Here is a 25,214-nt window from a genome sequence, read left to right as displayed (position 1 = left end):
TCCATCCTTACAGTTTGGGGTGAAGTGGGTTTACAGAGCTATTTAATCCAATGAAGGTTTTGGTCTCTCTAGACACGTATTTAGGCACAAAATCTGGCATAAATTATCACGTGGTTCGCAGATCCTAAAATCCTAAAACGCGAACCTGGGAACCCCTTTGGGGAAAGGGTGTCTCGTAGTTCCCAGTGAAAATCCCCAGGTGCAAGAGTATACAATTCCAGTCAGGGTGACTTGAGCTCTCTGCCCCCTCCAGAAGGCGCTGGCTCTTCTCCTTCACAGAAGCCTCGGCGTTAGTATCACCAAGCCGAGTTCCACAGGGCGAGGGCTCTGACAAGCAGCCACGACCCGGCCGTTGTGCGCTCGTGTGCAAGCGTGCACGCTGGTGTGTACGCTGATGTGCACGCCAACACAGGGCCGCCGGCGAGCTTGCGTTTCCGTTAGGGGAGCCAGGGCCGCCTCTGGCGCGGCTGCAGATGCGCGCCCGGCGCCCCCTCCCGCCCAGTCCCCTCCTCCGAGCTCTCGCTCGCCCTCCTCCCTCTGCCGGCAGCGTGGGCCGCCTCCGGGTGCGCAGGGCAGCGCTCCGCACGCGAGCCCCTCCTGCAGCCGCCGCGGAGCGAGCTGAGCGCCGACCCCTGGGCGTGCGTGGTGCTCCGACTCGGCCTCCGAGCGACCATGAGCCGCGGCGCGGGGGTCGCGGAGAGCAGGTGAGCGCAGCGCGGGGCTGGCGGGGCGGGCGGGGGTGGGGGAAGGGTGCAGGGTGGGGGAGGCGGTCGGAGGGAGAAAGCGTAGAGCCGAGTGGAGGACGGCTGGGCCCAATATCGCCGCGTACCTAAGGGACTCTGCCTTGGCACCGGACCTGGGCTCTGCCCCTGCCGCGGGCGGGGCGAGGGCTCCGCGGCTGCTCCCGTATCCCTCACTCCGGCCGCACAAACAAAGCGCCCTTCGACGGCGGCACCTGTCCCGCGTGGGGTGCCGAACCTGGGGAGGTGATGCGCCCCCCACTCGCGACCACGACCCTGACCCGCGGTGAGGGGCTGGGCGGTCGCACCTGGGAAGAGCAGGGGGCGCCGGGGGCGCGTGCAGGTGCCCGCGCGGGAGGCGGCGGCGCGCAGGTCCGGAGGCCCGAGGGCGGCCTACAGGCGGCGCTGGTGCGCCCTGCAGCCGCGGCTTCCCCCACGCGCGCTCCCCGGCTGCGTCGCGGCGGCAGGTGAGCGCGATTTGTTTATATCCTGGAGGCGGTGGCGGCAGGCTCGCGGGTACAGAGGAGGGCCGGTCGCGCCACGGTGCCTCCCTTGCTCTTCGTGGTGGGCTCGCGCCCTTCCGGCCTCCGCCGTTGACTCCCTGCCCCAATGCCCAGGTTCTGCTGTCCTCATCTGCCCCCAGTCCTCGGGCTTCAGCTCTTCGGAGTCCCTGCGGCCTCTGTACCTGGAGGAGGACATGGGAGGTCCCCTAGGCGGGTGCTCGGTGTTTTCCTGAACAATGTTGGCGCTTTGGCCACGGGCTTTTAAATAGTTGGAGTGGAAGGCAGGATCAGTTCCCTTCACATCCCCCTTTGTCCATGAGTGGAGCCCCCACCCTTCCCGTCAGCCCCAACCCGCCGTGTGGCACTAACACAATGTCTTGCACACAGAACTTTGCCTAAAGGATTTCTGCTATTACTGTAAAGGTAGCCAGCGCCTGTTCGTCATCAGTATCCCATAGACCTTTAAAAGAAGCTGCTTTTTTTTTTTTTTTTTACACGGGAATGTTTACTAATAGCTGGCTTGGTGATATTCTAACATTTTTTAGGCTATCGCGTTCTCCACAGGTACCTACTGTCATTTGCAAAAGCAGGTTTTTACCATTCGATGTAGTGTTTCAGCAAAAGACACCTTTGTGAAACGAATCCTTTTGACAATCCTCTCATTGCAGTATTAAGTGCTTGCAGGAAGTCCATCCAAAGCAGTGCAGAAACGCTCAGCAAAGATTCAGAGTCTGCAGAGAATTTACTTGTGGGACAGTCACAAACTGCAAAACATAGTTTCTATAGGAACAACTAGAGGAAGGAAGAGAATACCACTTCAGTTTTTCGTGGATTATTAAACATTTGGCCCATTTTCTCTCAGGGTGGAGGAAGGGCTTTTTTTTTTTTTTTTTTTCCCCCCTCCCCTCCCTGTCCTTTAAAGCACTGTTGCAATCAAGGAGACAGCCTAGAAAAGTCTTTTTATTTTTTTGATTTCTTGATGTTAGGATCTTGAATAAAACCACACTGAAACATGAACTGAGTCCCTTTTGACTATCAAAAACACAGAGGTTTCACTCGTGAATTATTGTTAAGGAGAACTTGGAATCAAATTATGGCTAAAAGTAAAGGTTTTTTTTTCCCCCAAAAAAAACAGTAGAGGAAGTGACTTGAAATATAGTTTGTGAAATATAGTTAGCACAGTTACTTACACAAACAAAGCTAAGCAAACTCTGCAGGCTGCTCAGAATGACCAGCCCTTCCTAGTATTACTCTAAAATGTGGACCCTCCCCATCCCTTTCCATCAAAGTTTGTTAGTCCACTCATCTCATCTTCCGGCCTCTTCAGGGAGATTGCTGTTAATGTGTCACTTTCACATTTCAGTGTGGCAACAAAGTCCATATAATTTTGTGTCAGACAGTGGTGAGGTGCAATTTCTTAGTTAACTGTAAGGCACCAGACAGATATTTGCTACTTGTGCTTGTTATTTTTAGTAGCTGCACAGTGTGCCACTCTGAAACCTAGCCATGGCCACATTTTGGGCCATTTAAGCTGTCGTTAACAGATTTCTCAAGTATTTAGAAGTAGGGTCTCTACCTTGTATCAATTGTATTCTTTCTGTCATTTGTCTGATGAAACTTTTTTTTTTTTTTGGTGCAAACTGTATACCTTTGTGTTGGATGCTGGGGATGTACAAACCTTGGCTGCGCGTGCACGCACACACACTCACACTTCTCTTCTTTTAGTTCCCAGAGGTGACTGACTTGCAAACAAAGCACAGCAGAGCAGTACAATAAAACCTTTAATCCGGTTGTATATCAGATGATGTTGTCTCAGGGAGGGGAGTAGAGATGGATCCCTTCTAACTGGCCGAGTGGTAGAAATCCCCCCATCCCGTACAGTTTCAGCCCAGGGGAGTGCTCCTTCTTGCCCATCCTGGACACTTAGGATTTCTTTCTCTTCCCTCTTCCTCCAGTCCCTTCCTCCCCTCCTTGTTCCCTCGCTGTTGGAAATGGTCCAGTTGCCTCCCTCCTCCCTGCCAGCCTAGTCCCAGCCCTTTTCCTTCCTGGCCCCACTTCCCTTTGGATTACATTATGCAGAGAAGCAAAAAAGGAGTAACCCTAAAACTGCTCCCCCCCCTTCCTGTCACCCAGCTACAGCCCATTAGGCCTTATCCCCAAGGCAATCAGCCTCTTCACCTTGTCCCCTCCCCCTCACCACCACCCAGGGTCATTCTCCATTCACAGTGAAGGCCCGCAAAGCTAAAGCCCTAAGTACTTTACTTTTCCTTTCTCAAGGTTCTGAAAACCCTTCACCTGTGCATGTGTATATATACAGTCATACAGAAAACATAGGGATCTTAAGCATCCAGCTTGATGAATGATCACAGAGCGAACACGTTTATGTCACTGTAACCCAGGTGGAGAGATAGAATATGGCATCCTCAAACCCCGCCCTCCCTCATTCCTCTTACTGTCATATCCCTCCTCCCCAAAGGAACCAGAGATTAGTTTTGCGTGTTTGTAAAGTCTCAAAAAAGAGAATCATACAGTATATATCCTTTTGTGTCTGGCTTCTTTTGTGCAACATTATGTGTGTAGATTAAATCCACATGGTTGTGCGTAGTAGTTGTCTGGTTCTCATGGCTTACAGTATTCCATTATATGACTATCGCATTTTATTTGTCCACTCTCCTCTTGATGAGAGTAGTTTCTGGTTTTTGTCTATTACCAGTGATGATACAATGAATCCTTTAGCTTTTTGATATCAAAGAGCTACCAGTTTCAACTTTTTTTTTCCTGCTGGTGTAACTGAAAAAAGGAGAGAGTTGTAGGTGAAGGAACCAGCTTGGAGAGCCAGCTCTGTGCGTTCCCCATCTTTGCCAGGGCTAAGTACATTCGGAAGCATCCACACCTGTGCTCCTGGACACATTAGAAAAAAAGGATGGCTGCTCTTGTGGGCAAGTTGATTGGAAGTGGTGATCTTTGGGGCTTAGAAGAAAAGAAACTAGGTGGTGATGGGAAACTAGCCTGACTCCAGAAGTGTCCTCTGAGGGGATCGATCGCTGGCTAAAACTCAGGGCGCCCGTATCTCTGCTACGGCCCAGCCTGCTTCCCACCTTTGAGTCCCTGATCACCCCAGGGCATGGTCCCAGAAGGCTTGGCACTGAGGAAACCCTTCTGTCCTTGCTAGTATGGAGCTGGCTCTGTTGTTCGCTTCCAGAGCTTGATTCTGAATGAAGTTCATTTCCTGGGTTACTTGGCCTCTTAGGAGGGATTTCTCATCCAGTCTACAACTTCTCAAGCTGACCGTTGTGGCCTAGGGGAGTGAGGTTTTCTTTAGGGAAGTGCCTGGGCTTTTTGGACTCAACAAAGGCAGTGTCTGAACCTGTAGATTGTCGGGGACTTATACAAGGTCAGACACTCCCCATCTAGGATGTTGACATTCTTGTGTAACTGAAAACTCTTGATTTCCATCTCCGCTTTCAAGTTTTCAGTTCTTCCTAGAGACTGCTCAGGAGACTGAGTGATTGCCACGCAGCATCCTGGCGGTTGCTGTCAGTTTGGTTGTGCAGAATTAGGGTTTCTCCTCCTTCCCATCTCTCTTGCCTCTCTCCCGCTGACCACACTTGCTTTCCTCCTGTTCCTGGATCGTGACCAACTCCCTACTGCCTCAGAAAGAATCTCACCCTCCTTAACCCCCAGTTCTTCCTGCTTGTCCTCTCTGTGGCTCAGCTTAAAAGTCACTGCTTCCAGAGCCTTTCCCAACTTCTCAATCTTAGGCTCTCTTTTCTTATTTCAAAGCACTTTCTCTTTCAGATACAGGAAGAGGCATCTCCACCCCCCTTAGCACTGATAGTTTCTCAAAGGCGTAGATCTGAAGGCACAGACCTGTTTGCTTTGTTCACTCGTACCTAGCACATAATCCATACATGTTAAATGAATGAATTGATACGTAAACCAAAAGGCTGAGACAACTTGTAAGATTGTCTCTGTTTATAACTTGCTGTGTGAATTGGGGGTATTTATTTATTTTTAAATAATCTTTTTATTTTTAATCGGAGGTGACATACAATATTATATGAACAATTATATATTTGATGTAGTGATTAGTCATTTATATAACTTACGAAGTGATCACCCTTATAAATCTAGTACCCATTGACACCATGCATAGTTATTACAATATTATTGACTATGTTCTCTATGCTATGTTTTATATCCCCATGATTATTTTGTAACTTCCAATTTGTAGTTCTTAATCCCTTCCCCTGTATTACCCATCTCCCAACCCCCCTCCCATCGGGCAACCATCAAAATATTCTCCGTTTCTATGAGTTTATTTCTGTTTTGTTTATTTTGTTCTTTAGATTTCACATGTAAGTGGAATTGTATGGCATTTGTCCTTCTCTTTCTGACTTTCTCCACTCAACAAAATGCTCTCTAGGTCCATCCATGTTGTTGCATACGGCACGATTTCATTCTTTTTTATAGCTGAGTTAAGGGTCTTGATTTTTTATCCATTCAGACACCCTGTCTCCTTTTATTAGAGCATTTAATCCATTTACATTTAAAGTAATTGTTGATAGATATGTAGTTATTGCCATTTTATTATTCATATTTTTGATCTCTCTCTTTTTTTTTCTTTTTAAAGATGTCCCGCTAACATTTCTTATAATATTGGTTTGGTGGTGATGAATTCCTTTAGCTTTTTCTTGTCTGGGAAGATCTTTATCTGTCCTTTGATTCTAAATGATGGCTTTGCTTGGTACAGTAATCTTGGTTTAAGTCCTTACTTTTTATCACTTTGAATATTTCATGCCAGTCTCTTCTGGCCTGCAAAGTTTCTGTTGAAAAATCAGCTGACAATCTTATGGGAACTCCCTTGTAGGTAACTGACTGCTTTTCTGTTGCCACTTTCAAGATTCTCTCTGTCTTTAACCTTTGGCATTTTAATTATGACGTCTTGGTGTGGGCGCCTTTGGGTTCATCTTGTTTGGGACGCTTTGCGCTTTTCCTTAGGGGAGTTTTTCATCATCATGTCTTCAAGCAGATTTTTCATTCCTTACTCTCTCTTTTCCTTCTGGTACGCCAGTGATACAAATGTTGGTACGCTTGATGTTGTCCCAGGGGGCCCTTTAAACTATCCTCATTTTTTTTTTTTTTTTTGGATTCTTTTTCTTTTTTGCTGTTCTGATTGGGTGTTTCCTGCTACTTTAGCTTCCAAATTTCTGATCTGATCCTCTGCCTCATCTACTGATGATTCCCTTTAAAGTAGTCTTCATGTCAGTTATTGTGTTCTTCATTCTTTTTGTTTCCTTACTTGAAGTTCTCACTGAGATCATTGAGCATACTTACAGCCAGTGTTTTGAACTCTGCATCTGGTAGATTGCTTGCCTCCCTTTTATTTAGATTTCTCTTTCTGGAGCTTTGTTCTGATCTTTCGTTCGGGACATGTGGCTTTGTCCCCTCATTTTCGCTGTCTCCCTGTGTTTGTTTTTATGTATTGGGTAGAGCTTCTACAGACACCACTCATTCTCATCTACTTCATAGAGAAAATAAAGGTTTTATACAGAGGTTTCTGGGTTTCAGCAGAAGTTCTATATTCTAAGGAGATATATACATGTCTGGAAATAGAGATAAGCAGGTGTAGAAAGGGGATTAGGAAAGTTCCAGTTAAGAGAGAAATGCAGTTTTGTCACTGAGGACCTAAAAGTGGGTTTTAAGCAGATAATATTTTGTAAAATAGGAATGGCTAACGCTTAATCCATAGTCTCCTAATTATTTTAAAATTGAAAGGCGTGGTGATTGCATTATAAACAGTATGAGTCTAGAGAAAAATGATGTAATGGTTGGCTTGTTTTATGTATTTCATCAGGGACCATATGTTAGCTTTTTTTTAGTTTCTTGAAAGATTTCCAAATTTAGGTTCACTACTGCTCTCTGATCTTTTGAGCTGGAGTTTAGGATTAAAAAATAAGAGGATTTAGGTCTGAAAATGAGAATATATGCATTTTCTAGAATCATGGAACTTGGGAAATACCAAATAATTGGGAAAGTTTACCAGTATAAAATCTTGAGTCAAGGAGATTTACAAAATCTGGGGGTTCCCAACTAACATGGGCAAAGAAGGGAAAGGGAAGGGTGAGCACTTGGTCTTTTGCCATGTTCTTCTTCAGCTTACTTTTTACTATAAGGATTGAGATTTGGGGGTGAAGTGGTGGAGAGGGAGGGAAGACATGGTACCAGGCAAGCACATGGACTTTGAAGTCATAATGACATGGGGTCAAGTGCATCCTTTTCTACATTGTTAGTTGTGTGACCTTGAGGAATTTAAATAACTTCTCTGGGCCTCAGTCTCTGCATTTGTAAAATAGCCTTCATAGGTTTATTAGGATGCTTAATTGAGAAAAAAAAGAAATTTTCAGCACGCATAAGTGCAAACACCATTGTAGTTTTCTTCCTGCCTTTTCATTTATTCATTAGAGGTTCTGATTTAGTGGGCCCAGAAAAACTATTTTTAGAGGGCACCCTGTAGTATTCTAATGGTCCTCAGACCACTAGAATGCTGTTCGTAAAGGATGAGTAGGAGTATGGGCATCAAGGGGGAAGGCAGAGCTGTCACTTACATGCACACGTAACTCCAGCATCATAGTATATGTCCACGGAGCACCCAGAGTTGGGGAGAGGGTGCATGACTTGCAAGGCCTTGGGCAGTGACCCTGGTGGTGTGTGTGTGTGTGTGTGTGTGTGTATGTATGAGAGAGAGAGAGAGAGAGAGAGAGAGAGAGAGATATGCAGGGTGTGCTTGGGACACTGAAAATCTTTCACTCTGTTGGAGCTGGCAGGGTGGGGGACAAGGGAGCAGAGTGGAGGTCCTTGCATGCTGTGCCAAGGAACTTAGGCTTTAGCCAGGAAGCAGTGAGAAGCCACAGAAGGGTATAACAAAGACATGATTTAGACCATGCTGATGGTCACATGAGGGATGAGCCCAAGAGTGAGACTTCAGGCAGGTACAATAATTAGGAGGAAATTGTAATCAACCAGCTAGGTGAGAGCCAGTAAAGCAAGAGAGAGCTTGAACTGAGGTAGAAACAGTGTATGCTGAGGAGGGGACGGGTATGAGAAGTGTACAGGAGGCAGCTCAGGAGGATTTGGATTGGCTTCTGGATGAGGAAGAGGGAACAGGAGCCCATGTTGACCTGGAAGATCCAATGAGGTGACCCAGTGATGTGATTCTCTGCAAAGAGAGGAGTGAGTTTTCAAGAAGAGGGAAAGCAATAATTAGTTAAGTGCTGAAGTGACCCCCAGGCACAAGACACCTGGAACTCGGGGAAGAGGCCTGAGAAGAAAGTAAAGATTTGGGATCTGAAGCTTGGCATGAAGGCAAGCACCAGGGCAGTGAGGAGGGGGAAGAGGAGGGTGCATGATGTGATTTTTGGGTCACATCAATTCCAGAAGGCTGGAGCAGATACAGCCAGGAGATGGAGCATGTGGAGAGAGGAGAGGCTGCTGAGACAGAGAAGGTAGGAGTAGACCAGGCGAGAATGTATTGGAAGCCATGGAAGAGCCTGTCACCTGCTTTATCTAAAGAGAAAGTGGTCACTGTTCAGTCTGCTGGGCGGGAATCATTGGTGGCTCTCACTAGAGTGGTTTTGGTCACATGGGGGAGCAGAAGCCTTTGAGTTTATGAGAGAATGGGGAGTGGGAATGCGGAGACTGAGTTCTTTTGTGAGGCTGGCTTGAGAAAGGCAGAGAGTTCAGGCAGTGGTGAGAATGGAGAATATAGGTCAAGGGAGGGACCTCTTAGTTCAATGGGAGCTGTCTGGACTCTCCGTTTCTCAGGCATGCTGTATCTGAGGGGAGAGGCCAGAGAAAGAGAATGAGAAGGTCTTAAAGAAGAGGGTGACTCAGGGAAGGCTCTCAGAGGGAGCCAGATGGAGGGGCTGGAGGCCAGCGCGGGATAAGCGATTAGAATTCTGTTACAGGAGACATGACAGAGGAAGGCCAGTGCCTGGGCACAGACATGGCAATGCCGTGAACCTGTGAAGGTGTATTGGTGGCTCCTGGAGGCATAGCAGGACAAGGAGTTCAAGGGCACACTTGATAAGCTCCATGTATCTGTGCAATTGGGAGTCAGGCCATGGAGAGTGAGAGGGGCAGGGAGAGCGCCGAGGAGGGAGAGAGTTCTTTAATCTGCAGCATTTCTGGAGACAAATAATATAATGATCCATTAGAATATTTTCATAAATTTAGTATCAGTTCCTAAAACTGTTTTTCTTTTCTTGTTCTAGCGATGATTACAATGGTTCTTCAGAAGAAAAAGGTATGGTACTCTCAATGTTGAGTTATCAAAAAACTTAATCTATACTATGTGAAACATTTACAGTTTTAGAAAATGATTTATTTTACTTATTGGCTGAAGTTGCTTTATTACACTCATGCATTCACCAACTTACAGAAATAAAAATGTATTAAAATAATCATTAGGTTAGGATGATGAGATCATGGCTATTATTAGAATTTTAAGATTTTTTTTCAAAAGACATTTTAAAAAATAAAATGTAAAGCATTTGGGCCTTCGTAGCTTTTCACAACTTGAGAATGGAAAATAAATGCTGTTACATCTCCCTCCTTTTAAACCGTGTCTAATATTCTTTTTTAAAACTTATTTTAAATTCAGTAAAGTTTAGCAAACATTATCAACTGAATTCCATAAATTTTCCATGCATAATAACTTGGCATTGTTTATAATACTTGAGTGTTATCATCAATTTTATACACTTACTGAAAATAGCATCACATAATTCTCTCCCTGAATGTGGGTCAATAAAAACTCTCATTAAAGAAATAAACTAGGTCTGGGTTTGGTGTGGGGGCTGTTCAGGGTCCAGTCCTTTTTTTTTGGCCTATGCTTCGAAAGTTTGTAAAACGTTCGTGGGGCTCTATTTCTTGCTTTGGCCCAGTCTCTCTGTCTCAGGCCTCGTGGCTGAGAGCCATTCTGGAGGCCATGTTAGGTGCTAATCTGTGTCACTTGGCTCTGTGCATACTGACTTAGAAACTCCTTAGCTCATCATTTGGCCTCTGTCTTGCTTTTGTTAAGTTCTGTTACCCTCTCGTGTAAATGATAAATTGTTAAGTATTACAATTAAAATCTGGAAAAGGTTTCTGTAACGTTTGGCTAGAATGTGCAGCGTGTGGGGATGTCATGTGTCTGTCAAGACTGTGGTTAGACCTGTTGGGCTTTTCTGCTTACAGTGCTAAGCTGAACCCCCACCTGCAGTAAACACATCCCTTGCTTTTGCCTGTGTCTGCCTGAGATGCCTCTCTCTTCCCTCACGTTTCACCTGTAAGACTTGTTTGAGCTCAACCAAATTCATGCCGAATCTCTCATCTTTAGTGACTCATCTCAGTTTCTCTCTTGGACCAACAGAATATATCCCTGATTTCGTATTGTATTATAGTGATTTCTTGTAGCGATTTGTTTAATGCACAGCTACTCTTTGCCCTTTCAATTACGTTAACCCATAAGCTGTCTTCTGGGGCATGGATTTTCCCATAATTTCTGCAGAGTGCCCATCACACAGTTTACATGAAGTCAGTGTTCATAAAATTAAAGGGACAGTAGTCTCTGCCTAAGCCCAGTGGAAATAGTTAACCAGTAACTGAGGCCCTGTTGTTCACCAGCCCAGTGTGGGTAGATATTCCAGATGCTAGGTCCTGTTCTCCGGGGCAGTCGAACTGAGCATGGCATAAATACAGACACGTGGCATGATAATTAAGGAACAGTCCTTCTATACACAGAAGTGTTCCTGCTTTATTTAACTTTGCTGGTAACTTCTGTAACCCCCTTCTTCTCCATCTATACAATATCTTCATTCTCGTGGCCACCCATACTGGCCTAGAGTCTCATCACCTTGCATCTAGATCTCTGCATTGACTTCTCAGTGTCAGGCTCTCTGGAGTCTCATCTGTCCTGAACAGTGTGGTGCCCAACATCTTGGGGAACACCAAGGCCCATTCCAGTTTGAAGCGCTCATGTCATTCTGTGTCTTCGGAATGGTCAGTGGGGATTCCAGTGCTTCCCAAATGCCTTCCAGGCCTTCCCTGGTCTGGTCCCACCTTTTCTGCCAAGTTCAGAGTCTTTTCTTTAACTCATTTGTGTCATTTTCCTAAACTGTTGACAAGTTGTTTGCCTGGGGAAGGGACACTGATTCTTTGCTAGGAGAACAGCATTGCCTGCCCTTCAGTTACAGAATCTAAAACCGGATGCTGTTTTCCTTTCTGGTGTCAAGTTACTTAATTGTCAGGATGTTTTTAGGTTGCTGCTGAAGAGAGTTTACCAGGGAACCAACCAAATGTAATTCTAAAGTTTGTTGGCTTTCTGTTCTCCCTCTACTGGAAAAGGCCTAATGTTTCTTGGACTAAATCTTTTTTCCCCTGAGAATATGCCATCGTTCGCATTAATTTGACACGAAAGGCTGCTCTAAAGAGGTGATTCATTTTATAGCAGAGGGTGCCTCTATTTTTATTGGCTTAGTGGATTTTACAGAAAAGAACATGTTTTCCTTTGTGCTTGTATTTACACTCTTAAACTTTATTTCTTTCTCAAAATTTAGATTGCCCTAGCCCCAACTTAGATACTTCAAAGGACTCTAAATCAGGTAAGGGATATGATTAATATTGATAAATGTCCAAGTGAAATTTTTACAAAGTAAGCAATTCATAGCAAGATAAATTACAGTTTATTTTCTGATTTACCTCAAACAATCTGAGTGAAAGGTAGGGACTTTCATCTTTCTACTTGAAAGAGTTGAATAAATTTTGGAGTTTTATGATTACCTGTTTTGGTGAAATCAATTACTTTGAAGTTTGGTGATGAAGCTGTGCTTAGTGCAACTGAGAATTTATCCAATGGGGCAATCAGGCCATTTTCTAGATGGACCACATTAACCTAATACAGGTTCTCCTTAAGCCCTGCCATGTGGCGGCCACTTGGCTACAGTAATCCCGGAAGGCTTCCCTGAGGAGGTGATGAATTGGGGTAACAGGGCAAAGGTGGGGAAAAGAGCTATCTTAGTTCAAAAGACTTTCCCACATCAGGCGTAAAGGCCCTGATGTGGGAGAGTGTGCAGTGCTTGCTTCCAGAGGCTGAAGAAGGTTCGATGACTGGAATTAGAGAACAAAGGTGCTGCGTTAGAGCTCTCCCTTGCAGAAATATGGGAAGGGTTTGGTGCTTTGTAATAACAGGGTTGGCCAGTGCCTGTCACAGAAGTATAGGAGTGAGCGTGACCTATTAGTGAAAATAGCTACCACTTATTAAGCGCCTACTTGTGTACCAGGCTCTGGGCTGGTCATTCTTTACAGATGTCTTACTTAGTTCTCAAATTAATGCAGAAAAATGATCCTAGGGGCTTTAGGGAGCAGAGATAGAACCAGGAGTCCTAGGGCCATACCGAGTAGGCAGATGCACTGAAGGGATGGCCTCAGAGTCCATCCTCCCCCTGCCTCCCACCCCGTTGAAGGAGACTCCATCTCCCAGGAACCTGAGGCAGCAGGTTGGGACTCACCAGGGCCTGGTCCAGGCAGAATTGCAGCTCTGTAGAGCAGGGGTTCCAAATCCCTGGACTGCGGACTAGTACTGGTCCTTGGCCTGTTAGGAACCAGGCCGCACAGCAGGAGGTGAGCAGCGGGTGAGCGAGCTGAGGTTCATCGGTATTTGCAGCCACTCCCCAGCGCTAGCATCACCGCCTCAGCTCCACCTCAGATCGTCAGGCATTAGAGTCTCATAGGAGCACAGTTCCTGGTGCCAAAAAGGTTGAGGACCACTGCTGTTGAGGTTCCAGATTCTTAGAGGGAACCAACTGAATAAAGAGGGGCCACGGTAGGGTCTGCTTGGTACTTTAACACTGGGCAGAGCATTGGGTCGTTCACGTGTGCATTCATTCCTCGAGCTGCTGTGAGGGATGGAGGTGGGGAGTCATGGTGGTGAGACATGGCCACAGTCCTCCAGGGCTCACAGACCAGCAGCTGAGCAAGCAGCCACTGGTTGACAGCGGGAAGAATTTGACAGGATGGATGACAAAGGAGGCGTGGTTGACTCTGTGGGGTGGGGGGACACTTATGAAGGTGACAGACGGGATATCTGGGCTGGGTCTAGTGGGTACCTGTGCAGGTGGGTCTGGGGAAAGGGTCCTGGGCAGTGGGGAGGTGTCTCTCAAGGCTCGGAGGAAGGAGTGGCGATCAGCGGGGTGTGACTTTGGGGAACGGGCATGATTAAGATAGGTCGATTTTAGTCAAGTGGTTCTCAAACCTGGCTACGCTGGAATCATCTAGCGGCCTTTAAAAAAATACTGCTGTTGAGGCCCAGCCCAGAGCAGTTAAATCAGATCCTCCGAGGAAGGGCAGATGCCCAGGCACGGATGGGTGTGCTTGGAGAGCTCCCCGGGCGAAGCAGAGCGCTGCCAAGGTTGGGAACCTCTGCCCTGCGCTTCCAGCCCTGAAGGACAAAACCGTGTCGTATCGCCTTGATTTCTTACACCTGTCCCTACACAGCGACTGCCTCCCCGTACACTCAGTTGACTTCTCATGCAGGAACTTCCTCCTGTTCCCCTTCTCCCCCCCACCCCCAACCAGCCAATAATTCCTGTGGCTTGAACCGCCTAAGTAATAATTAGCATGCCTGTAAGTGTGACAACGTGGTTAAGAACTGCAAGCTGAGGCGAGTCCGCCTGAGTTGAAATCCTAGCTCGAGACTTCCCGCGGGGGACGGCGAGGTGGTGGGGATGGCGGTCTTGCATAAGTAGATTAACTGGCCGCAGTTTACCCCGTTGGGCAAGAACTACTGCGTAAATATATGTAAGACACTTTTATAAATACATGTAGAATATATAGATATATATGTACAAAACGAGTAAATAAATGAGTAAACACATGTAAATGGCTAAATACACGTGCCGTCCCTGGCATGTAGTTACCACTCCAGGATAGCTGCAGTTGAATCCTGTTGTTCTCATCATTATTCTCAGATCTTTTCCTTCTTCCCTGGAACTATTGCCAGTCCTTGGTTTTGGTTGTCGGTGGTTATATATGGCTATGGAAGATTGGAGAATAATGTTGACAGCTTTCCATGTATTTACTCATCGACTCCTGATCCTGAGTGGAGGGTGAGGCAGCATCTGGAGAACGGGAGGAGGAGGAGGCACTGAGGACCAGGAGTGAAGGGGATGAACTTGGCCTGGCAGAGTACGCCTGGGTGCGTCCGCAGTCAGCCAGGAGAGGTCCAGGGCGCCCCTGGAGGGGGAGGTTGGACTTACAGGTTTGGGAATAGGTGAAATGCCCTCCCAGGGCTCTCAAGGTGGAAAGGAGGCTGGGAGTGGGTAGTGGGACCTGGGGCATTAGTAGTTGGGGGTGGGAGGTAGAGAGGAGCCCAGAGATAAGTGGAGGGCACTCAAGAGGTAGGAGGTGAACCAGGACAGACACAGTGGAAGGGCTGTACGCGCAGGAGGGAGCGCTGGGTGTCTTTCTCTCCGGGAACCATGGGTGTGGGGGTGAGCAGGCTTTGGAGGACATCAGGGAAAGGATCCTGAGCTGGTCATGGGAATGGAAGCCTGATTGCAGCGGGCAGAGGTGCAGAGTTGGGGGTAAGGAAATGGAGAGAGCATTCTTAGGGACCACTCTTTCCAGGAGTGGTTGAACAGCATGGACTGTTTGTCCCATGCTTCAGTGAAGTGGCACTACATTCCAGAATTCTTCACTGTTTCATCATTGAACTTGTGTCTGGAAACCCTCTAGATGCCCAAGTGCAGGGGCAAGACGAGAACAATAGGGGCCGGTCAAGGCCTGGTAGGACTTGGGCGACAGCCGTATACAATGATTATTGTAGCCAGAGTGTGATCTGAACTCATATTTAAATGATTCAAGTTTATTTTATCCATTTCCAAAGATGAACAAGCCCCCTTTTGATGTGAATCAAACTAGTTTTGGACTCGAGAATTGACTAAAAAAAATAAATTAGTTGAGTTTGGATGTGCTTTATAATGCATACAATTTTTTTAAAAAGTTCCTACATTTTATTCGTTGTGTACTTCTGGCATATGTTTTTATTTAGGAGAGGACAGTAGTTCTGAGAGCAATTCTGAAATCGACTCTGGTAAGTAACATATGTATCTGTTTCTTTAATTCAGGCAAAACATATAACGCTTTATTTTCATTTTAAAGTAATGCACATGTCACTTATATTGCTCAAGGACATATTAATTCCTAGCATGGTTTTATAAAATACTGAAAAAGTACTGACATGGTAAATAATTTCTAGTTGGCAAGTCAAGTGGCAAAACAGGATGCGCTAAAGAAGAAAGACAGGAAATTGTTGCTATTGGTGAAAGGCAAACATTTTACCTATTCTCCCATTAGCCTGCATTTTCTCTTAGCTGTCACATCTGATTTAGACCTTTTTTTTTTTTTTTTTTTTTTTTTTTGGTAGATAATGAGGAGCCAAAAACAGAAAAAATAAGTGAGTATATCCTTCCCCTGAATTTTATCTTTTGTTGTTGAAAGGAAGAAAGAGAAGGATGGCCTTTGGGATTTTTAAGTTGCAGGTTGCTCGTTCATGATCTTCTTCTGTGCAAAACTGAGTTTCACATTAGGATACTTCCAAGCATTTTGAAAATTTGAGCCCACTGCACTTGGACCACTAGGACTGTGTTCTTGATCTGCGTAGGTACCAACACTCTGCATTATGAGGTTCTGCTCTTACAGTTTCCCCAAGGAAAAAAGATTTGAGAGACCGACCCTAATCTGCAGGATAGCCACAAGCGGTGTCGGCTTCCTTCCGTGGTGGTCACTGCTCACAGATTATCACAGAGTAAACTCTTTTGCTGCAGAAAGTGTTGTACCATTTGTGGTTTAGAGTTTCTGGTGTGAGTTCTGGCTATTTGTGAGCAACTTGAATATGAAACTACTTTAAGGACAGACATTCTAAATATAAAATACGGTTTTTGTTTTAAAGTTTTGTGAGTGACTAAGCTTATATTTTAACTGATTTGATTTTACTGTAGGATTTTGTCCCAGTCCTTAGGATATGATCTGCCCATGAACACAAATACTACACAACCCAGTTGGAGGGCTCCTTTGTAATACTTTAAAATAAATGAAATCTCTTCACTCAGAAGTTCTTCTGTATTTATTCTAATTCTCTCTGCAGTTTCCCAGTGGGGAGTCTCTGAAGGCAATCATAAACTCCTCGTAATCATGTTATGTATTGATAAGAACCCGTAATTATCTCTATTATCCTGGTGCAGTAGATGTCACATTCTCATACCCATGAGGAAAAAATGTGTACCAGCCCTCCTGCTCCCAGTCTTCTTTATACAGTCTTCTTTATTAATGGATTATTTCATCCTTCAAAATGTCTAGCCTTTATAGATTGGATTAGGGTGGAAATGAAGTTAGAAAGCTAATACATATTGAGATCACCGCTTTGTTGTCCCTGGCACTAACTGGGTAAATGGTCATAGGGACTTAGAGTCCAGAGGCAAGACCTTTTATGGTCCAGAAGCCAGGCCTGGACCATGACAGGTAACCCAAGCGGAAGGCATTTGGACTCAGTGAGGCTCAAGATAGGCTCAGAATTAGGTGGGAGGCTGGGGTCAGTGCAGTCAGACAGGGCATCTGAGGGCCAGGGAGTAGCTGGCCCTGGCTCTCGGCTGGATTAGTTAGACACTGGATGTCTTTGGCAGTGAAAGTGCTCTGCCATCTTCTGTAGGCTGAGGATGCTTGTCCTTGGAGCCCCAGGTCCATCCAAAGGGCCTTGCCTTCTCCCAGGATTACTCTTTCTGTGAAAAGGCCTGTCATCCTCCACGCTTGGGGAGAGATGGGACAGGCACCCTCCTGCTCACCTCTATTCGTAGGTCGGATGTGGGAGCAGGTGGGCTGCCCCTGGGATGCTTGCTGCTGTGCGGCCTGGCCAGCGATGCCGCCCACCCATCTTCCTCGTGCTTTGATGGGCCTGTGCTTGCAGGTGTGAGCTCTGCGGTCATCTGTGTTATATGAGTTGAAGAGAAGCTATGGCTTATAGGCTGGGGAGAACTGGTTCAATTTCTCTGCCCTGGCTGGGAGGATGTGGTCAAAAACTGAGTTTGCTGGCTGGTTAGAATTCTCTAATCACTTCCTTTTCTCTGCTCCCTAAGCAAATAGCAGGACAGGAAAACATGGGAATGTGGATGAAATACAACATAGATGTACAGCCGTTAAATAATTTAGAATTTAATGATCCTTTAAAGGGCAGCAGCTGAGGAAATGTGGTGGGAAGCTTGTATGGTACAGGACTTGGGTCAGTATTTCAGAACCTTTTCATCTATAGCAGTCTGAGTACAGGATCCTGAATACTTTTAGTCTCCTTTTGCCATTTTGTCTTAGAGCTGATTTTTGAAGCTGGCTTCCTCTTGTGACCCTGGTCCCTGGACACTGCCCTGATAGCCTGAGAAATCAGGCAGTTTGCATGGCTCGGGCAGGAGCTCTGTCCCTGGGCACCGTCTGTACACCCCAGGCACTGGTGATGGCCTAGGACCTTACTCACGTGTTGAGGAGTGCCTGCCTGCCTGTCCTACTCCTTGGGTGACCCTCCCAAAGGTTGTTCAGAGCTATAAACCTTAAAACCAAACATTTGACGCATTAGGCCTGACCCCAGGTGACAGGGTTATTTTCAACTTTAGAATTCTTGAATTTTTTAATGATTTCTACCCATTGCCGTATCAAAATAAGAGTTTATAACAGGTAACACGCACCAAGCACTTGCCAGACAAAACCCCTTCCTGTAATTAATTTTCCAAACTTTGCGGGGATGGTATTATGCTGGGTAGGGGTGAGGGAGTGCTCTGAAGGAGAATGAAAGGGGAAGAGCGAGTGCCCTAGGCCGAGTTTCAGGGGGCCAGTGGGAAAGCCTCTCAGATAAGGGGCCCTGGAGCAGACACCTCAAGGATGTGAGGGAGTGAGTGCCGTGAATATTTGTGGGAGGAGACAATGTGCAAAGGCCCTGAGCTAGAAGTGTGCTTTGGTGCAGAGACATGGGGAGGGGAGATTGGAGGGCAATAAGTGTGGGGGGTGGGGTGGGGGAGCTGATAGCAGATGGGGAGCGGGATCATTGAGGGTCCTGTTGAAGGAATCCATGCTAAATCAGAGACTCTTACAAACAGCGCCTGTAGTCAGATGTTAGTTTCTTTGCAATTTACATGCTAATCTCTCTCTAGCTCACTGATAGCCTGGGGGAGCTGATGCCAGCTAGGCTTGCAATTTATCCCCAGTTGTTTTGGGGATGGTGACTCCAGCTTAGTTCCTGACTCCTGGTCACCATGAATGACTCTCCAGTGGGGCCTGCAGCTCCCCACTTGAGACGCTGGCCTAGGTGAGGAGTAACTAATGAAGAGCTCGTTGACTGCCACTTGTGCCCTAAGCCCTTTTTGTCTCTACAGATGGGGAAGGAGGAGAGTCTCCCACCCAGGAAGCTTCCACTCAGGGTAAGAGCAAGATGGTATGCTTGCCCTCCTGTTTTCTCTAAGTCCTCTCACTCCCGTGCCTTGATCGATGTTAGAGGAGGACGTGGGGATCTCGTTGAAGGATGATGAGAACAATGGGTGCCAAATAAAGAGGTCAGATAAAGACCTATGCGCCAAAATGGGGTGCCTTGAAACTTTGGTCACATTCAAACTTATTTTCACGCGTTAAACTTACAGTGGGGTTCACAAACACAATAACGTGTCATGTGCTGCCATTGAGTCAACTCACGGAGATGTTTAAATATAAGTTTAAAGTTCCTGTTGGTAGTGGAGCTGAAGATGTGTATTTAGTAGGTGATTCATGCTGTGACCGGCTTATGCCAATACATGTGTGATGGTGTCTTTTACAGTTAAAGAATGGAAGGATAAAGAATTCCCCACGGATTATTTAAATTCAGGTATGAACTTATGTTTTCTAAAATACTACGTTTTCTAAAATATTTTTTTAAATGCTGTCTCTGAGGAGCATATACCTTTGAATTTTATAATCTGGGCATATATATATTTATTTTTAAATTTTTGGTTGAAAATGCTAACACATTCCTATAAGTAAAACTTTGTCTCTCTCATTTAGAATATATTAAACCTCACTGTGAACACTGTAATGCTGAAAATGTAAGTATCTTTTAATTATAAAATGTGATCCTCTAATTTGCTTTAAGAAAACATTTACTTATACATTACGTATATGTATACTTTTTTTTTCAGAAACACAATGAACAAGTGACCCCCAGACTCCTTTCCAGGGGACAGTTTTTGTAAGTAATTGTGAATACAGGAGACTTAATGTCATCAGTAATTTAATTTTCTGTATAAACCCCAAGCAGGGGAAACCCAAAACAGCATAATTGATTTCACACATTTTATGTAATTACTTGGATTATTTTCTTCGATAATGCTTCTTTAAAATGCTATCGCATTTCTTTAGCACTTCTGAATGAAATTAAAAACATAAGTAATTTCATTACTCTTAACCAAACATTAGGACTAAACAGGTGTTCTTATCTGTCCAATGCAGACTGAAGGTGGATGCGGAGGGAATTTACGAGTGCACGGAGACTGGTCTGATATTTGAGGTTAACAGAAAAGTTGACATCAAGTATTGCGTTTTGTCCTGGAGCAAATACGCAGACCTGGTGGTTAAGCCCTGGGCTGTTGGGGGACCCTTGTTTGATGTTAAATGTGACCCAACCTGTCTTACCTCCATTCAGTTTCCACATTCCCTCTGCTTGGGTCGTAAGTACTTGTTTGCTGAAATTTTAATTATTACGTGCATGTGTTTATGTGTGAAAGTATATGTATGTAAACCAAACAACACCTGGAACACTAATTTACCTTCGTATTTTAACAGACCATGACTCCAGCATGACATTCAAAGTCTTACATGTCAAAAGGTCTGGCGGGGCCTCATTAGAATATACTGTGGATCATTCTGCGAGTCATGTCAAATGGCGCGTGAGCTCTCTCTCTCCCGTGGGACCTGTCATTCAAAGCGAAGACACATTGTACCACCACGGGGCTGTGATTCTGTATAAAGTCGTGGACCATAATCCATCCTTGTCTCTGCGTGTATATGTAGCAACCAATAATGAGTCCTTCATCAAGGTAAAGCCAATAAAAATGAATAGTAAATGTTGAATACTTGGTGTTCAATCGTAACACCACCTTCAGGTGTAGGTCCTGTCCCTGTTAAGTGTCCCCACACCCTGATTGTAATTTGGCGCTTAGCTATAGAGGTTAAAGGTTAGTGCTTAGGTGTGTGCCAAGGTATGAGATCCAGAGAGTATAATTATACTTGTAAACAGCTTCAAGAAGACAGCAGATGGGAAATAGCTCTCCAGAGGTGGGGTTGGCCCAGGCAAGTAGGCGTGGCCCGGAGAGGGTTGCCTGATGAACAGCCGAGGCTAGCTATTTTCTGTAGCATTGCTCCTCAAAATGTAGTCTGGGAACCAGGGGACCAGGACCATTGGCATCAGTTGGGAATTTGTCAGACCTTTAGCACAATCTTGGCCCCACTCCAGACCTACAGAATTGGAGCCTGCCCTCGGGCAGGATTCCCACGGGAGTTGTACACACTTGAGAGGGTGAGAAGCACCTACTCTGGAATACACTGGGGATATGTGTGAGGTCTTTGGGTCAAGTGTAGGGTGAGTTGAGGTTTCTCCTTGGCCTTATGCTCCTCAGATAAGATGGGCTTCCCAGGCTAATTCATTTCATTCCGAGCAGTGTTTTGGATAACAATTGACCTACGGTTCATGGTTTCAACATTCTGGGGTTCGTAGCAGCAAAAGTTCATGATTCACCTCTTATGCTTGAAGGGAAGGGAAAGGGTTTGGATGTTCATAATGGTTCAGCTTTCCAGAATGTAGAGTAATTCTGTGATTTTTAGCCCATTTTCTGAACTCATATGTAAGTTAGAATAGTAGTAATTGAATCTCCTTTCATACCTTTAGCCATTGTTGGTACAGTTGTAATGCTTAGAGGTGGGTGGAGAAACAACATAAAATAGATAATACAGTGACTCAAAATTATACTGTCAGATTTGAAGTCAGAGTTTGACATAAGTTAAAAATACAAGCATTGGGTCTATGATAAAGTGTACTAATTGACGAGTTATAGTTTGAGTTACAGAATTTATATCAAACTACTCCCAATGTATTAGGTTGTAGTATTTCTTCGTCTTTGAAAATAAGCTATACTGATTATAATTAGCAATATATATGAAAGTTTAAAAACTTTATTAACGAATAGGTTTAGTTTCTTCCTAAGAGGGCAAAATATGCTTCCTATCATCTCATTAAAGATGATACATTCAATTGGGAAGCTAGTCTTCAAAATGGTATAAAAACAATCCTATCTAAAGTATAATTAGCATATCTTTGTAATAGGTACTCTTATTTAATGAACTGTAGTTTTTAAAAGTAAGTTTACTTAATTAAAAGGGTGGCATCCATGCTTTGGGAAGCTGGGATCAGGAGGCGGTCGTGTCAGCAGACGTAGAGGAGGAAGCCGCCGGAAGAGGGAGCACGGCGCTGTCACGGCAGGAAGGCCTTCCTGGTGGCCGTTTTACGCGTACACTCTTTTTCTTGGGTTGGTTTTTCTTTTCCTATGTAGGAAAATATTTCCTTGAACTTTGCCTTCAGGAAACCTAAATTTCATATCAGCTGTATAGCTGCTTTACCAAGAGAACCTGAGCCAAAGTTTTCTTTAGCCTCTCTGGGGCATTCAAGCAATACATATAAAATCAGTGTCCCCTCTAGGGCCATGTCAGAGACGGATAGTTGTGAAAATAAGGATGGAGACATGTGAAGTACTGGGCAGAAAGGTGTCTGTCTGGAGACCCAGGAGCCCGCAGTGCAGCCCAATGGCGCCTCAGCTTCTGTGGTGTCTCTTTTGAGAGATCCGTGGAAGTTACTCCATTGCTGTCATTTTGTGGGAGGATGAAGATCCTGCAAGCTGGCCCCGCCCTGCGTGGACTCTTAAAGTTATTATAGTTGTTGCTGATAAATTTCAAAACCAAAACCTATTTCCACCTTCAGGATATTTCCAAGTCTGTAAAGCACTCCTCTAAGAAATTCATGAAGATCGACAAGCCTCCTGTTTGCCAGAAGTTATTGCAGAATGGGAAGAAATACAGACTGATCAGCGAACCAGAAGCCGATATCACTCCAGAGGTATGTATTTTAAAAACCAACTTGGAGTCGCAGTGGGGATGTGTATTTCTTAGGTATATGGTATTTTGAAGGTTTCAAAATAATGCATTTTGTTCTCATTTTTAATTTCTTATTTATGAGAGAATAGTTGTTTTGCTAATCTTGTAGCTTATCCCAAAGATGCTGTTGAATTTTAGGATTAACCTACAACCATTGCAAAAATAGGCTAGCCAATCACTTTCCCTCTTAAAAGGTTTTAAACTTTCTTGACTATTCCATTAAATTCTTCAAACAGTGTTAGCTTCAAAGGAATAAAAAACTTAAATTTTAAGTCAGAGAGTATTAAAGGTTAATGGAAAGGAATTGCTAACGAGATATTGGGCTTTTCTTACTGGAAGGCATTTGAGATGGTTGTGGGAACATATTGCTATTTAGAGTGAAACTATTCACTGTATACACCATGGCATTTGTAAGTGATTTTGCTTTCTCGTAAATGTCTTAAGTTTTTTTTTATTATTATTAGTTTCAGGTTTACAGTACATGACTGTTATTTTTAAAACCTATTTTAATTATCTGCTCTGAACGTGTACCATAGCGTATCTAGTCTGGACATCTGTATGACATTTCCTTTTGTACACATTTTTCTGTTTGTTAGTTTGTTTTATAGTATATGAAAAGTTGAAAACACATTTCGATTCCATTATATTGAAATGTGAAGCATGGTAGAGCTAACCGTAGTGGTCCACAGTGCATTGTTTTATTATATAATTACAGGTTTCGTGCCCTGAGAAGTAGTCAGGTTCATCAGTCTTCCTTAACTTTCGAATGCAGACTGGCCTGTTCCCTTTCAAAGAGTCTCTTCAAACCCAGTGTCAGTTGAGCCTTTTCAGCAATGCAGCTGAGTAAACTAGTGTGCCAAGCAGGCAGGTGCTCTGCCTAAGTCATACGTACACCCAGGCAGAGGCCGGCCATCTGCTCCAGGTTCCTAATGCCACACACAGTCTTTCCACTGGTTCTCAGAAGCTGATGCTCAGCCTTCCAAGCTGAACAAGACACTCATAAGGAGCCAGCTGCAGCCTTGTCAGGGAGGTGGGACTCAGTTCGAAGGGTTTGCTTAGGACAGTGGTGCTTGGCCTTTGCTGCATAATGGGATTCCCTGAGGAATGTAAAGGTGAGGCCTGGGTCTCACCTCTGGAGATGCTGACTTAACTGTTCTGGGAATGGCCTGGGCATTGGGCTTGCGAAAGCTCCCAAGGTGACCGTAATGTGCTGCTAAGGTTAAGAACCACTAGGAGAGGGAATAGTACATGTTGAATGATTGGTAAATGCGGCCAGGAAGGTACCGAGATGGTCCCAAGAGTTCTTTCTTATGAAGGTGTCGATGGCTGGACGACTTCGAATAGTCTAGTCCTGTCATTAATTTTGTGCGCTTTCTTAACCAAAATTTGGGCCTTTAGAATGGGGACAATCTGCCAGGATTGCTCTAAGAATTATATAATGCGACGGTTTTGGTCATTCTGAAATTTGTAAAACTCTGTGTGTAAATCTAAGGTGTACTTACTAGCTTTATACCATTAATGATTTGTTTAATTGACATTTATCAAAAGTGCCTGTTACAAGTCAGCGTGGGATAAGAGCCTAAGAATTAAAAAATGACCAACTCACGATTGTTTCCTTCCAAAGGTGCCAGCATAGAGGGAGAAATACTACATTATTGTGAAGAAGTAATTTTGACATAATGTGGTATTCCCACCGAGATGGGTACGAGACGCAGCGGGTTTTCAGGAAGGCTTCCCATGTTTCGATGTTTGTTTTGGGTTTGAAGGGTGAGAGAACCACCGGAAGAGACAGCCTCCCCCGGAAGCGGGAATTGCAGTGCCCAAGTGAAGTGATGGGAGTGTGCAGCTGGGCCCGAGGCACTGGGGTAGCTCCTGGGAAACAGGAACGAGAAGGGCTCTGAGAAGAGGGACCCGGGAAGGGCGTTATCCCGGCTTTACAGGCCCGGTAACCCTTTGAAGGTGGTAAGGATGATGCTGCTACTTTGGAGTGGAAAAGGAGAGGGACCAGTGAAGACCATTGGTTTATGATGGCAATGCCCAGTGCAGTTCAGTGATACACAGGCAAACCTTGGAGATACTAGGTTCTGTTTTGGACCACAATAAAGTGAATATTGCAATCAAGTGAGTTGTAAATTGTTCAGTTTCCCAGTGTATATAAAAGTTATGTTTATACTACACTGTAGTCTATTCAGTGTGCAATAGCATTATGTCTAAAACAAGGTACATACCTGAATTAAAAAATACTTTCTGGCTAAAAAATGCTAACCATCATCTGAGCCTCAGCAATTCATAATCTTATTGCTGGTGAAGGGTTTTGCCTCAGTGTTGATGACTACTAACTGACTGATCAGGTTTGTGGTTGCTGAAGGTTGGGGTGGCTGTGGCAGTTTCTTCAAATAAGATAACAGAGAAGTTTCCCCATTGACTGACTCTTCCTTTTATGAATGATTTCTCTGTAGCATGCAGCGCTAATAGCATTTTACCCATAGTTGGACTTCTTTCAAAGTTGGAGTCAGTCTTCTCAAACCCTGCCACTGCTTTATCAACTAAATTTATCTAATATTCTAAATCCATTGCTGTCATTTCCACAGTCTTCACAGCATCTTTATCAAGAGTAGATTCCAGGTCAAGAAAACACTTTCTTTACTCCGCTAACTCCTCATTCATTTAAAGTTTCATTATGAGATCGTAGCAATTCAGTCACATCTTCAGGCTCTATTTTCAA

The 25,214-nt window shown here is 44.8% G+C and overlaps 1 protein-coding gene across 1 annotated transcript in view; it reads left to right on the top strand.

The window, feature by feature from the left end:
• The first annotated feature begins 539 nt into the window (after positions 1-539).
• Positions 540-25,214, top strand: part of LOC107512957 (NACHT, LRR and PYD domains-containing protein 1b allele 5) — a 35,820-nt gene continuing 11,145 nt past the window's right edge. The window contains exons 1-11 of the mRNA XM_036219077.1: positions 540-704; positions 9,517-9,548; positions 11,842-11,886; positions 15,708-15,737; positions 18,694-18,738; positions 19,128-19,175; positions 19,352-19,392; positions 19,486-19,535; positions 19,796-20,013; positions 20,129-20,382; positions 22,317-22,451. Coding sequence (XP_036074970.1) covers positions 673-704; positions 9,517-9,548; positions 11,842-11,886; positions 15,708-15,737; positions 18,694-18,738; positions 19,128-19,175; positions 19,352-19,392; positions 19,486-19,535; positions 19,796-20,013; positions 20,129-20,382; positions 22,317-22,451 — 930 coding nt within the window. The 5' untranslated portion in view covers positions 540-672. The remainder of the gene's footprint in view (positions 705-9,516; positions 9,549-11,841; positions 11,887-15,707; positions 15,738-18,693; positions 18,739-19,127; positions 19,176-19,351; positions 19,393-19,485; positions 19,536-19,795; positions 20,014-20,128; positions 20,383-22,316; positions 22,452-25,214) is intronic.

Source organism: Rousettus aegyptiacus, unplaced genomic scaffold (assembly GCF_014176215.1).
Source record: "Rousettus aegyptiacus isolate mRouAeg1 unplaced genomic scaffold, mRouAeg1.p scaffold_m13_p_4, whole genome shotgun sequence".
In the NCBI taxonomy this organism is placed as follows: Eukaryota; Metazoa; Chordata; class Mammalia; order Chiroptera; family Pteropodidae; genus Rousettus; species Rousettus aegyptiacus.
Note: the sequence above shows the minus strand (reverse complement) of the source record. Positions and strands in the feature narration are given on the sequence as shown.